Source organism: Peromyscus eremicus, chromosome 3 (genome assembly GCF_949786415.1).
Source record: "Peromyscus eremicus chromosome 3, PerEre_H2_v1, whole genome shotgun sequence".
Taxonomy (NCBI): Eukaryota; Metazoa; Chordata; class Mammalia; order Rodentia; family Cricetidae; genus Peromyscus; species Peromyscus eremicus.
Window position 1 is genome coordinate 59,626,627 of NC_081418.1, and position 14,793 is coordinate 59,641,419.

The 14,793-nt window shown below is 44.5% G+C and overlaps 1 protein-coding gene across 1 annotated transcript in view; it reads left to right on the forward strand.

Annotated features, from left to right (window-relative positions):
• The window catches only part of Nub1 (negative regulator of ubiquitin like proteins 1), a 38,134-nt gene that overhangs the window by 12,369 nt on the left and 10,972 nt on the right, over positions 1-14,793 (forward strand). The window contains exons 4-8 of the mRNA XM_059257741.1: positions 829-890; positions 1,703-1,773; positions 5,012-5,194; positions 5,343-5,431; positions 6,431-6,537. Coding sequence (XP_059113724.1) covers positions 829-890; positions 1,703-1,773; positions 5,012-5,194; positions 5,343-5,431; positions 6,431-6,537 — 512 coding nt within the window. The remainder of the gene's footprint in view (positions 1-828; positions 891-1,702; positions 1,774-5,011; positions 5,195-5,342; positions 5,432-6,430; positions 6,538-14,793) is intronic.

Genomic DNA, 14,793 nt, shown 5'->3' on the forward strand with positions numbered 1-14,793 from the left:
TGGAGAGATGGCTCAGAGGTTAAGAGCACTGCCTACTGTTCCAGAGGTCCTGAGTTCAATTCCCAGCAACCACATGGTGGCTCACAGCCATCTGTAATGAGATCTGGTGCCCTCTTCTGGCCTGCAGGCATACATAGAAGCAGAATGTTGTACACATAATAAATAAATAATCTTTTTCAAAAAAGATTTTACTTTTAATTATATGTAAATATGTGTCTCTGGGCTTGTGCATGTAAATGAAGTACCTCCAGAGGCCAAGAGTAAATTGTGTCCTCTGGGCTGGAGTTACAGTCAGGTGTGAGTGGATGCTGGGAGGTAAGCTCAGGTCCTCTGTAAAAGAAGTATATGCTGGCTGGGCGGTGGTTGTGCACGCCTTTAATCCCAGCACTTGGGAGGCAGAGGCAGGCGGATTTCTGTGAGTTCGAGGCCAGCCTGGGCTATAGAGTGAGTTCCAGGAAAGGCGCCAAAGCTACACAGAGAAGCCCTGTCTTAAAAAACCAAAAAAAAAAAAAAAAAAAAAAAAAAAGAAGAAGAAGAAGAAGAAGTATATTACCACTGAGCCATCTCTCCAGTGTTATGAGTTTTGATTATAATGATGACTGGCCATGTGACAAGTCCCACTGAGCAGTCCTACCTATTGCACTCAAGGTCACTCTATCGGTCTGTGCTGGACTGTGTTCAACATGCTTCCCTGTACAGGCAGTACTTTCATCCTTAAGTGGAACCCCGAGTTCACATCCTCTGACAGCACCTCACAACCTCACATGCAGGGTAGCAGTTCAAAGAAGTGTCACACTCAAGTGCGTTTTGTTTTGTGTCATTTTGCAGCAGGACAAGAAAAGCTTGTTGGAGACCCGCTTGCATGTCACTGGTAGAGACCTGAGGTCTAAGTGAGTATCTGAGCTATATCTCCCAACAGGTCTGCCCCTCTTACCCTGGTTCATTGAATGCTCTCAAGCTGTCTTGTAAGCTGGCCCATCCTCCCCTTATAGCCAAAGAAATGATATCTGGAGGGTGGGACAAGAAAGAGGTTTGCTGGCTCACCCTGCTGAGTAAGAGGCAACATAGCTGCCGGGGTGAGGCCTGCTCATGGGAGCTTCTTGGATGCAGTACAGCTTTCAGAGGGTCGCAGCTTGGGTCCCACAGAGGAGGTGCCCAACTTGTACCTGAGTGAGTGGCTGAGGAATGGGAGGAGCCATCCTTGCACTGAGCAGAGCATGTGTTTTATAATTCCATTCTTTTTAGCACTGATCGCTTGCTGTGACCTTCAGCAAAGGCCAGCCAACCCAGGTGTTCTTCAGCTGATGATCTCATTCCTTTAGCTTCCATCAGGGGTACTGGAGAAGGAGGAAGCATCGCTCATTCACTGCCCACAAGTAGACAGTGGTATGGGATAGCCCTAGTTACAGGGTTCTCAGAGGATGCTGGGTAGTATGGCAAGGATGGTTTTTGACACCTGCTCAGATGGACAGCCTATAGTCCTCAACTTGGGAACAAGTGTAGAAAGGGCTTGGCTCCCGGCTTCCAGCAGACGCTCACTGTACCAGCTTTATTGTAAAGTCATGCTTATTGGTCAGTAGGTGGAAAGCCTGGATGTTTCTGAGTAAAAAGATAGAAAGTGGCCATCATGATCCAAGTCTTCATAGTAGGTAACAAATAACAAATTCGCTTTCCTACAGCTTATATTGTGTTTACTTTATAGAATAGCTGAAACTTTCGGATTTCAAGAAAATTACATCAAGATCGTAATAAATAAGAAACAGCTTCAACTAGGTATGTCATAGCAAAGAATGCATCTGATGTATAAGTAGTTTCTTTCCATTTTTTGTATTTTTTTTCTTGCTTTTCCTCTATTGAAAACTTCCTGGCCTTGTTGCATTTATTATCCAAAATCAATTATGTTAAAAGTTTACCATAACGAAAATGTAAAGCAGAAAAGAACATTCTAGTAAATATTCACTGGCTTGCTCTGGCTAGTGGGGAAGAAAGACGTTCATTTCAGTGACACAGAATGCTCCAGAATGAAAGTCTGTACTGAGAGGAGGGTCTGAGTTACTCATAGTTCTCTCTGGGAAGAGAGATGACCCTGAGAGAGACAGATGGACAAGGCCATATTGGAGCACTCCACTAATAGCCAGGGGAACTGAATGTGGGGTGGAGGCCGTTCTGACTGTGGAGAGCAAATGGACCCTGTGAGTTTTCTAGCAGTGAATCTCAGCCAGGGAAAATTTCACCATCCGGGGGACAGTTGACTTGGTGAGGAGACAATTTTGATGATAATTAGTTGGGGGTGAGGGCTGCACTCCTATCATTTACTGAGTCCAAATCAGAGTTGTTGCTGAATGCAAGACAGTCCCCACAAAAGCCACCTGTCACAGACTTCTGCCCAAGATGTCGAGTGCTGTTGAGAAGTCTGTAAAAATGAGCCTTGTTTAATATGGAGTTTGTCCTCGGAGAAATGGAAGCCACTGATACTCCAGAATGGCACACAGAGCCATGTGTGGCTTACAGACCAGTGGCTGCAATCTGTAGGAGGCATGAGTGGAACCAGAGAGACATTAGCTCTTTAGCAGCTCAGGTGGTTCACGAGATCTCATAGATCTCTAGGGAGAGTCCCTGGAGCCTCAGGAATCTAAGTTCACCTCTCTCTCTCTCTCTCTCTCTCTCTCTCTCTCTCTCTCTCTCTCTCTCTCTCTCTCTCTCTCTCGGCTTTTCAAGACAGGTTTCTCTGTGTAGTCCTGGCTGTCCTGGATCTCGCTCTGTAGATCAAGCTATCCTTGAACTCACAGAGATCCCCTGCCTCTGCCTCCAGAGTGCTGGATTAAAGACGTGCACCACCACCTCCCGTCTAGGTTTCACATTTCTAAACATTGCCCTTCATAGTCTTTCAGCACCTCCAGTTGTTTCCCTTGTATATTCACATGTCACAGCTACCTGTTCGTTGACATTCCATCCCTCTGTTCCTCACTGGACAGAAATTTTTAATTTTGATGGTGTCAAAACCATTGCCTAGTTAGATTTTGTGTTTGTTGAAGAAATTCTTCCTAAGCTCAGAACCATAAGGGTATTCTCCACTTGTACACTGACATCTTCCTTCATCCTGAAGGCTGAGGATCAGCTTGGGTCCTACCCGGTGTCTAACAGCAGGAAGACACTTGATGCTGACCTGTGACCTTTACACCCAGCGTACAAAAATCAAGTCAGGTGGGCACGCCTTTAATCTCAGCACTCAGGGGTCAGAGGCAGGCAGATCTCTGAGTTCAAGGCCAGCCTGTCTACAGAGTGAGTTCCAGGACAGCCAGGGCTACACAAACTGTCTCAAACAATAACAAAGTCTATTTAGGCGACTTCCTCCCTTGCCACCTCCTTTTCCCAGGTGGATCTTGATTTTTGTATTTGAATGTTAAAATGGTTGTTGTTTCTAAAAAAGAAACACAGGAAGGGGAAACACTGTAGAAGGGTACAAAGAACAGAAGTGGGGGCTGGAGAGATGGCTCAGTGGTTAAGAGCACTGGCTGTTGTTTCAGAGGTCCTGAGTTCAATTCCCAGCAACCACATCCACAACCTGTAGTGAGATCTGGTACCTTCTTCTGGCCTGCAGGCATACATGCAGACAGAACACTGTATACATAATAAATGAATAAAAAATATTAAAAAAAAAAGAACAGAAGTGCAGGAAGGAGGCGCCCTCCTGAAACAGTAGCACCTACCAGTGGTTAGACACTAGAGGGGACCCAAGCTGATCCTCAGCCTTCGGGATGAAGGAAGATTGTGGTATCTATTCGTGGACTTACCTCTCTTCTTTTGTCTATGTGTATTTCAACATCATGTTTTTAAAACTTTTTTAGGTTTTTTTTATTTATGTATATGAGTGTACTGTCCTCCTGTGTGGCAGGGTCTTGTGCTGTTGTTCCCTTTGGGGGAGAAAGCCAAGCAGGTGCAGTGTCAATGACATAGACTCTGGGAGAATGTTGAAATAAGAAGTTCAGTTTATTCAGGAAGAGGCAAGCCTTATATACCCTCCACCCTGCCCTGGGGGAAAGTCTGATGAATACACATCTACTGGTGTGACATGGCTGCCTTTCATTGGTCCGGATCATCTCAGATCATGTCTCAGCTGCTGTTGCTAAGGCCTTTAGGGAGACCCAGGTTGGCTCTCAGAAAATATCTTATTACTGGTTTGGGCCGGCTGGCCCTCAAGCCTGTTAAGGATGAGTTATCCCACACTCCTGTAGGTCTGCAGTACAGAAGAGGGCATCAGATCCCATTATAGATGGTTGTGAGCCACCATGTGGGTGCTAGGAATTGAACTCAGGAGTTTGGGAAGAGCAGCCAGTGCTCTAACCACTGAGCAAGCTATCCTCCCTCAATATCACTTTTACTAGGTTTGTCTGTAGTGTTTGGCTAACCTATCACTGGACCGGCTATTCCCTTTTGTTCTGTTTTATGGGGTTCTGTCTTTATTTCTACTCATTACAAGAGGAAACTGTGTCCTAGAAAAGCAGAAGCTGAGTTAAGTCCATGGAGTGGAAGGAAGGCGCTGTGGCCTCTGCTTTTCACCATAGCTAGAGCTGGCATTGCTGTTGCTACTGCATGCAAAGTTCGTGTGTTGATCACACTTTTGTTTTCCCTTTATGCTGCCTGCCCTGGTGCTCTCAAATATGTGTTACTCCAGTGTGGTCTTAGGGTGAAGAGAAAGAAAATAGGAAGGAGTGAGTGTGGCCTACTGGTCTGCAAGTGTGACTGCAGGTCTCAGAACCCCATTCTCCAGGCTGGTGCAGGGGTGCAGGGGTAAACAACGCTGGCTGTAGAGCCTGATGGCTTGAGTTTGGTCCTGGGATCCCACATGGTAGGACTCCTGCAAGTTGTATACAAACATACACACACAGCACATACACATATGCACACATGCGCACTCAAAAATAAATTAATAAAAAAAGAACTCCATTTACCATAGGAAATGGACTGTTGCCCAGGAAGTTTGTGTGACAGGCAATTCTGCTGTTCCCAGGGAAAAGCCTTGAAGAACAAGGGGTGACTCACAATGTAAAGGCGATGGTGCTGGAGCTGAAACAGTCTGAAGAGGATGCAAGGAAAAACTTCCAGGTAGAGGAGGAGGAGCAGAATGAGGCTGAACTGAAGGAGAAGCGCATTCAGAGGACCAAAAGGGGACTGGAGATCCTGGCAGAGAGAGGTACACAGAGTTTGGCTTGTCCCTTCCTCAGATACACAGCTAGAGTACCGTGCCTCTCGTAGGGTTCACTCCAGAGGGTGGCATCTCAAGGGTTGTCACTGTCACTGCCTTCCACCTGAGTTAACCAGACTCTATGGCTTTGTTGCAGCGGAGATGGTAGATCCGGAAACGATGCCTTACTTAGACATTGCAAACCAGACAGGCAGGTCAATCAGAATTCCTCCTGCCGAAAGAAAAGTAAGTACAGGCTTGGAAGGCTTGCTGGGCGGTCAGAACAGACGGGCAGGGTCAGGCCCAGAAGTTTCTTAGAATGAAGAGTTCTGACTAGGAATCAAGTTCATTTTAGGGTTTTGATTTTATATCTTTTTGGTATTTAAATGACAATTTGGGGTAGGCTGCACTATTTGAATTATTCTATTTAAAATTAAAAATTAAGAGCTGGGAGGTGGTGGCACACACCTTTAATCCCAGCACTCGGGAGGCAGAGCCAGGCGGATCTCTGTGAGTTCGAGGCCAGCCTAGGCTACCAAGTGAGTTCCAGGAAAGACACAAAGCTACACAGGAAACCCTGTCTCAAAAAACCAAAAAAAAAAAAAAAAAAGGAAGAGTCTTGAAAGCTGTCCTGTGACCTCCATATATGTGCTGTGGCACAAATGTACACACATGCGTGCGCACGCACAAATGTAAAGATGCTGTCATTGTCAAGTATTTCAGAAGTGTGTAGTGATACTGCTTGTGAAGGTGGAGGATGGGAGACTGACACAGGAGTCTTGATAAGTAATCAGAAAACCACAACCAAGAATGAGTGTTTGGTATACTCTTGCTACTTAGTTCAGGTTGGCCTCTACCTCACAGTCCTTCCTCGGCTTCTCACAGGCCCTCACTACCATACCTGCATACTCCTTAGAAAGGCCGTAACAGTTACTGGCCACTAATCCTGTCTAGTCTTTTGGAAAACTAGAACTACATCTAGACCAGCAGGTGGTTTAAAAACAAAACTGATAAAAGTGAGGGTGGATGCTACTCATGATGGCAGCCACATTGACGTGAGAATTTGGCTTCGGTGCTTCATGAGAGAAAGCTCTAATTATAACAATTAATTTGGCTTTTAGATTGAGTTGTTTTGTTTTTTGCCTTGTTTTTCATTAGAGCTAAAATGCTTTCTAATTTGTTTTATTAATGCTTTACTAATTGTGTTTGAAAGAGCTGTTTTTAAAATTCCACATTCTTTCCTAGGCCCTTATGTTAGCTATGGGATACCATGAGAAGGGCAGAGCTTTCCTGAAGAGAAAAGAGTATGGAATAGCCTTGCCGTGCCTTCTGGACGCTGACAAGTATTTCTGGTAGGTACTTTTGTATTCAGCATATACTAGTGTAAGGGGGATGCCCCAGCACCTCCTGCCTGTAACTTCAGACTGATTTTCACCCCACAGTGGTTGCTGGGAGTGTGGAGTTAAGGCACACACCAGTTTGTGGTTGTTTCCTCCTTTGTATTTTTTTTTCTTTTGAGACAGGGTTTGTCTGTGTAGCTCAGGCTGGCCTTGAACTCACAGAGATCCACCTGCCTCTGCCTCCCAAGTGCTGGGATTAAAGGCGTGTACCACCACCGCCCAGCCCTCCTTTGTATTTCCAACTGACCTGACCCCTCCACTCCCCCCTCCGTTCATTTTTACCTATTGTGTAGGCTCTGCACTCCCAGGGTGCTGCCACCAGAGCTGTCCGTCACACTTGCTCTTCTTACAAGTGGTGTGGTGCAGAAGGTGATGGCCCCTGAACCTTACTGCACCAAACACTGCAAAATGTGACCCTGTCCCTCTTCTTCAGTCACTGCTGGATTTCTCTGAAGAGGAGTATTTTGCCGCTTGAGCTGTCAGTTATGCTGAGGTGCAGTGTTCACAGGAAGAAAGCAAAATGCCTGCCTCCTTTTGCCTTATTTCCTAGTTTTCAGATTTAGTTGGTTCCTCAAAAGTGACCAAACTGAGGTTTGCTTCCCCATCCCCACCCCCTCATCAGTATTAACTGGTGAAGCCAAGAGTGAATTCCTACTGTCTCAGCACTTGGGAGGTTGAGGCACAAGTTGTAGGCCAACCTGGGCTTCCCTGCAAGCCCTTGTCTCCAGGGTGTGTGTGTGTGTGTGTGTGTGTGTGTGTGTGTGTGTGTGTGTGTGTGTACATGTTTTTAACATGGGCTGTAACACACCTGATCTGATGTGCTTTGTACAGCTGTGCTTAGTTTCTCCATCTCTGGCTGGCCCCGGTGTCCTTTTGACCTGGTGGTGGCAGTCTCTGCAGTTTCCCAGGGTTCCTAGTTCCTGTTCATGGAAATGGTACTTAGAGAATGTCATCCAGACGTGTTGGATGCTTGATATAGATAGGCTTGGTTCTGGGAAATGGTCAAGAGTAAACAGCCTCAGTGTGGACTTTGTGTTTGGTGAATTCCCATGACAATCATCCATATGTCAAGAAATGAATACAGATGTTTATCATTTTCTAGTTGCAAAGGTCAGTGCTGTTGGGTCTTAAATGTGTAAACCTCGGGCTAACTTATACGAAAAAGAGATTTATTGTCCCAGATGTTGGAAGGAGAGGGAGCAAGGCTGGGGAGAGTGAGAAGGTGGTCTGGCTTCAGGGTCTTGCTGTGTCCCTCTGTCTCTGTATATGTGCTGCTTCTCTGCTGATGCGAACACTAGAGGCTGAAATCTGAGTCATTACAATTGAGGAAAAGTTTTCACATCTTTGCATAGTTGTTCCTACCTTGTTAGTAGAGAAGATTTCAAATACGTGTGGAGGGAGAGACTGCTGTAGTGAACTTACATAGGCTCATAGTCTGGCTTTAGTGGGTGCCAAGAAATAGTCTGGATTCTTCTTTGTGAGCCTTTTTCAACCTTTTCTCCCTGGACAAATCATTTAAGTGATTTTCAGATGTCAGATCCCTCATTAAAACAACCATGTCATCAGTTCATGATATATCAATAAATCATTAAGTAGCAGGTGTAATAAATAATAACTATAGTGCTTTTAAGGTATAGATAGTCATCTTTCCTTTATGGTCATGAATGTATCAAATTCCCCACTGGTACCTGCAGGTGGAGATTTCTCCTAAGGTCCAGAATAGACGCTACCAAGCGGCGAAGAAATTAATCTGAGTCCATTCACTCTATTCTTCTAAGTCAATTCTAGCTACACAGCTTCTTTTCTGTCCTCATACTTAGCTCCTCTCTGCACCTTCTCCTGCTGTTCTCTCACTGTTCTATCTTAGTTCTTCTTCCCTTGTTCTCCCCTCAAGCATACATATACAGACAAACATATACAGACATACACATATATATACATACATACATATACATACATACATATATACATACATACATATCCGTTCATTAACAACTTGTTAGTAAAAACTACAAAGTAAACTCTCAGGGACAAGCATTCTGATAAGAGCCACACTTGGCAAGATTTGGTCAGCTTAATTGGTGACTGACAACAGCTGTGGGTTGTAAAAAGTTCTGGCTATCTCTTAAAGGGATAGCTACAAGGGTTACAGGGGAAGAAATTAAACCAATGAGAGATTTAAGGAAAAGGCAAAGAATACATGTTCTATTTTATGTGATTAATAATATCCAGACATGGTTAGTCAGTTAACAGCCCTTTTCTGTTAATCACCTGAAACTCATTACCTATACATAATTAGTCTACTGAGCCTAAAATCTTGCACTAAAAACTAGTGCAGAAATAAATACAGAGTGATAATTGTGTTTTGAATCAGAGTCGGGAGGTGCCGGTGGAGGAAGCTTAGGGCAACATGGGTGCTATTGATCTCTTGAAGGACTAAGATATACCCAGGCCAGACACCTGCACTGTAACTTCTAGTTCCCTATAATTCTTCTGAAGGGTTTTGATCCAACAAGGCCAGGCACCTACAATTCCTCTCTGTGAAAGTTCTACAAGGACACTCTGTCTGGCCAATATTTACCTTGTCAGTGGCTAAGGATGGAGAGTAAGCCCTCTAAGTGTCTACAGTCCACATGGAACAGACCTAGTTATGAAGCATATTTTAGTATGTTTCTATTCATAAAAATTGTACAGTTAAATAAGAAACCATCTTCTTGACTATCCACAATCGTGTGTGCCCATAAGATTGCGATGTAATCATGAGATTACATGAACACATTACATGGAAACGCACGGTAAATGGGGAGAATCATAGCTGTTATTGCACAAGAGGTTTACAACAAGAAGCAGCCAATTCATTCAAAAGGCAGTAATTCCACAATGCCTTGTGTGATGGTTTCCTCCAACCAGAACCCTTGGTTCTGATAGGTTGACCTTCTGAACACTAGTTGTCACCGGCTGTATACTCTCATGGCCTCTTGCTACCAGCAGCTCTCAATATGGATGCACAAGGTGATCAGCTTATAGAGTAAGGTTTACTGGCTCACCATATTAGAGGTTTAGCCTATAACTAGCTGGCCCTATTGCCTTGCCATGTCTCCTGTCTCTACTGCTTTGTAGAGTGAGTGCGTGGCTGAGGAACTGAACTGTTCATCTCAGTTGGCTAGAAAGACCAGCCTCTCACAGTTCCCTTCAAGGACACCTCACAATGACATAAAAACCTTCCACTCTTAAAGATTCCACTCACTTCTAGTGTGACCATGCGTATTTATGCCCAAGCTGTTATGCATGGCCCTTGGGGAACATTCCAGGTATATTGTAGATAATTACCTCTCTCCTCTCGAGAACTATTCGTTCTGGTCAACGTATCTATGTATTTGTGTGATTTCTCTTTTTTTTTTTTTTTTTTTTTTTTGAAGAAAGCCAGCTGTAGCAGGAGCCCAGGTGCTGATGGAGGGAATCCCAGCATTCCATTTTTTTTCCTGATTTTTTTCCCCTCTCCCCAAGTAAGCAGAACTTCTTCATGACTTTTTACTCATCTTATGTACAGTGGCTAGTATGCCAAGAATAGTTCCCCCCCCCTTTTTTTGTGGGTACATACATGTGTGCCTGTGTGTGTATGCCTCTGTGTATGTGTGGTGCTGAGAATCAACCAGGGTTTGTGCATGCTAAGCAGATGCTTTACTACTGAGTCATACCCATGGAGCAGCAGGACAGGATTTACTCTGTCATATGATGGACCTACAAAAGCCTGGCAAAATGAAGAAATCAACAGCTCCCCAGCAGTTTGGGGCAAGCAAAGGCCGGCAGGGCATTACCCTGAGTTGAGGTAGAGCTAGGTGTCCAAGCTGCCAATGAGGCCAGTGAGAGTGCTTGAGGTTTCTCTTGAGTCTCCATGGAGTGAGGTAACCAGCATACCCATGGGAAGAAACCACCCACTTCTGGGTAGGGACCACCTGAAAGAAGTAGCAGGTACAATCCTTTGTGTCCACAGAGGACAAGGAGCAGTTTGTGTCCCCACCAACAGGAGTAGAGAACTGTGTGGTCATGGTACAGCGAATGGAGCTTTGGGAAGGGTATTGTCTCAGCACAAGCCAAGAAGGCTGCTGTTGGTCCCACCCAGCCCAGCCTCAAAGCTTTCCATGAACAGCAGCAGGCTTGTTATGTTTCACATAACCCTAATGCATCCCTAAGAAGGCTCGATAGTCAGTAACCAAAATAAACTGTGCCCAATTACAAGCCCACAGTAAAATGAAGAGGGAGATCAGTCAGCAGAAGCAGCTCCAGAAACTACACAGAGCTCGAATTAGTAGTCAAGGACACTGAAGCAGTAGATGTATTCCTGTGTTCAAGAAGGCTTGAGCAGGGGAGACGGTGGGTGGCATGGGAGGTATGCAGAAGACCCTCATTGAAAACAAAGAATGACCTAGTAACCGACTTCTGTTGAAAAAAGATACTTAAGCTTAGCTTATCATTCTATTGGGCTGGAGAGATGGTTCAGTGGTTAAGAACACTGACTGCCTCAGCAAAGGACCTAGGTTCAGTTCCCAGCATCCATACTGAGTGGTCCACAACTGCCTGTAACTCCAGTTCAAGGGGATTCAACACCTTTTCTGGTTTCCATGGGCACTGCATAGACACAAATGTATACACACATATATACAACACACAGAAGTAAAAATAACTGTAAAAATTCTGTTAACCAATCTTAATTCCAGTTGACTCTAGTGCTTCCATTTTAATGCTGTTTCAACATGAAAATTGATTGAATAGCAAAGCTTTTAAAACCGCAAACCAAGTCATTATTAATAGAAATATACTTTAAAACACAATTTTATGCTAGGTTTTTGTTTTTAAATTTTCCCTCCAATTGACAAGATCAGGTTCAAATTCAGTTTCAAAACTATAGTATGTGGATGTTGGTTTCTTTTTCTCTCATTCAGTCATTGGTTTGTTTGTTTGTTTGTTTTGAGGCAGGGTCTCTTTATGTAGCCCTAGCTGTCTGTCCTGGAACCTCTAGATGGACAAACTCACAGAGATCTGCCTGCCTCTGCCTCCTGGGTGCTGGAATTAATGGTATATACCACCATGCCCAGCTTGACTTCTTGAAACTAATAGACTAAAACATAGCTCTCTAATAGGAGACCTGGGCTTTGATATATTTTTGGTTTTATGTTTTGGCCATACATTTATTCAATTCTGGGTCACACTATTGATTATATTGACTCAAACGAGGCCATTCCTGTCCTTGTCCTTGCTGCTTTCCTGAAGGCATTGAAAAAGCTTTTCACAGGCCTCAGAAGTTAACGTGTGGCAGAGTACCATTGCATTCTGTGAATGGCTCAGCATTTCTGTCCCAGAAACTGAATCTGTCAGGGTGCAGATCAAGGCATCTCCCTTGATGTGAGAGCAGACCTCCACCTATAGCCTCTCTGACTCTTCTCAAGTCAAGTTTTCAGGCTGAGCTGCAGGTTTTAAGACTCCCTTTCACTGGGCCTCCCCAGGCCTATGTGTGTAGTGGTGTGGCATTTATTTTAAAGACATTCATAATGAATAGGAATGTTAGAAGAGGCAGGGAAGAAAGCATGCAAAAACACTGTTCTGTATGTTCTCGCCCCCCTGGACTGTGTACAGCCTCATGGACTGATGACAACATCCATTAGATTGGGCTCTTGGCTGAGCACATATTAATAGGCAAAGCAGGAAGCTCATAGTTAACAGCATCCCAGTGGAAGCAGATGGGTGAAGCTTTGAAGTTATCCGTGCGAACTGTGTGGTCACAGGTGTTCTCCCGCCTCGAGGTCAGGTCTGCACTATGCACTGAGCATCATCACAACTTAAAGTACAGATAAATAGCTCATGGCAGTGTCTTCATCCTTTCCCTCTGTCTGGCTCAGCCTGTCCATGGGCCCTCGGGAGTCAGCTTGGCATTTAAGTTAGCCTGGTGTTTTCCAGACTGTTTTCCCAACAAGAAAGTTCCTGGGCAATGCCTGTCTCATCGTAGCTGTTATCAGCTGAGGCATTTTTAGAAAGTGGGGGTTTTGGGGGTGTCTTTAAAACTGTGTGTCAACCTTTCGTGCATGTTAGACTCTCCAGGGAGGTTTTAGAGATAGGACTCCAGCTCCTGGCATGGAGAACTTTGTTACACTGGCCCTAATTGGGTCCTCAGCATCAGCATCTCCAAAGAAAAAGACTCTTGTGTCTTTTTTTTGACTCTTTTGTCTTGGTGATTGTAATTCACAGCCAGAGCTGGAAGCCACTATGTCCTGGGCGAGATGCCACTGTGCTGCTGTTGAGAACCCTAATTCCCCTTTATCCATTCAAAGGATCCATTTATTTTATTTTATTTTTTTATTTTTATTTTTTTTATTATTATTATTTTTTTTTGGTTTTTCGAGACAGGGTTTCTCTGTGTAGCTTTGCGCCTTTCCTGGAACTCACTTGGTAGCCCAGGCTGGCCTCGAACTCACAGAGATCCACCTGGCTCTGCCTCCCGAGTGCTGGGATTAAAGGCGTGCGCCACCACCGCCCAGCTATTTTTATTTTTATTTTATTTATTTATTTATTTATTTATTTATTTATTTATTTATTTATTTATTTGCCTGGGGCAGGGTGGGTGGGGTGGTCATTTGCTCTGGGCTGAGCTCTCCTTTTTAATTTTTTTTTTTTTTTTTTTTTTTTTTTTTTATTTTGCAATACAATTCAGTTCTACATATCAGCCACAGATTCCCTTGTTCTCCCCCCTCCCGCCCCCCTCACCTTCCCCCAAGCCCGCCCCCCATTCCAATCTCCTCCAGGGCAAAGCCTTCCCCACAAACTGAGATCAACCTGGTGGACTCAGTCCAGGTAGGTCCAGTCCCCTCCTCCCATGCTGAGCCAAGGGACCCTGCATAGGCCCCAGGTTTCAAACAGCCAACTCATGCAATGAGCACAGGACCCGGTCCCACTGCCTGGATGCCTCCCAAACAGATCAGGCCAATCAACTGTCTCACCCACTCAGAGGGCCTGATCCAGTTGGTGACCCCTCAGCCATTGGTTCATATTTCATGTGTTTCCGTTTGTTTGGCTATTTGTCTCTGTGCTTTATCCGACCTTGGTCTCAACAATTCTCTCTCATATAAACCCTCCTCATTCTCGCTAATTGGACTCCCAGAGATCCACCTGGGGCCTAGTCATGGATCTCTGCCTCCAGGTCCATCAGTAGTTGGATGAGGTTTCTAGCACGACAATTAGGGTGTTTGGCCATCCCATCACCAGAGTAGGTCAGTTCGGATTGTCGCTCGACCATTGCCAGCAGTCTGTTGTGGGGGTATCTTTTCTGGATAGGTACCACATACCTAAATTAAATCAAGACCAGATAAACTATTTAAATAGTCCAATAACCCCTAACGAAATAGAAACAGTCATTAAAAGTCTCCCAACCAAAAAAAGCCCAGGACCAGATGGTTTCAGTGCAGAATTCTACCAGATCTTCAAAGAAGAGTTAATACCAATACTCTCTAAATTGTTCCATACAATAGAAACAGAAGGAACATTACCAAACTCCTTCTATGAGGCTACAATTACCCTGATTCCCAAACCAAACAAGGATACAACAAAGAAAGAGAACTACAGACCGATCTCCCTCATGAACATTGATGCAAAAATACTCAATAAAATACTGGCAAACAGACTTTTTAATTTTTTTAACCAAATTTTTTTTTAAGATGTATTTATTTATTATGTATACAGTGTTCTGTCTGCATGTATCCCTGCAGGCCAGAAGAGGGCACCAGATCTCATTACAGGTGGTTGTGAGCCATCATGTGGTTGCTGGGAATTGAACTCAGGACCTCTGGAAGAGCAACCAGCAGCCAGTGCTCTTAACCTCTGAGCCATCTCTCCAGCCCCTTTTTAATTTTTTTAATGCCAAATGCCGTTTATTGAAGGAGGGAGGAGGTCTTAAATACAGGTTTACAGCACAATGGGAGAACCCCGGAGGGCAGAAGTTTCGCTACCGATGTTTTACAATCTTTTTTTTTTTTTTTTTTTTTTTTTCTTTTCGAGACAGGGTTTCTCTGTGTAGCTTTGCGCCTTTCCTGGAACTCGCTTTGGAGACCAGGCTGGCCTCGAACTCACAAAGATCCGCCTGCCTCTGCCTCCCGAGTGCTGGGATTAAAGGCGTGTGCCACCACCGCCCGGCATATGTTTTACAATCTTGCATCTAAG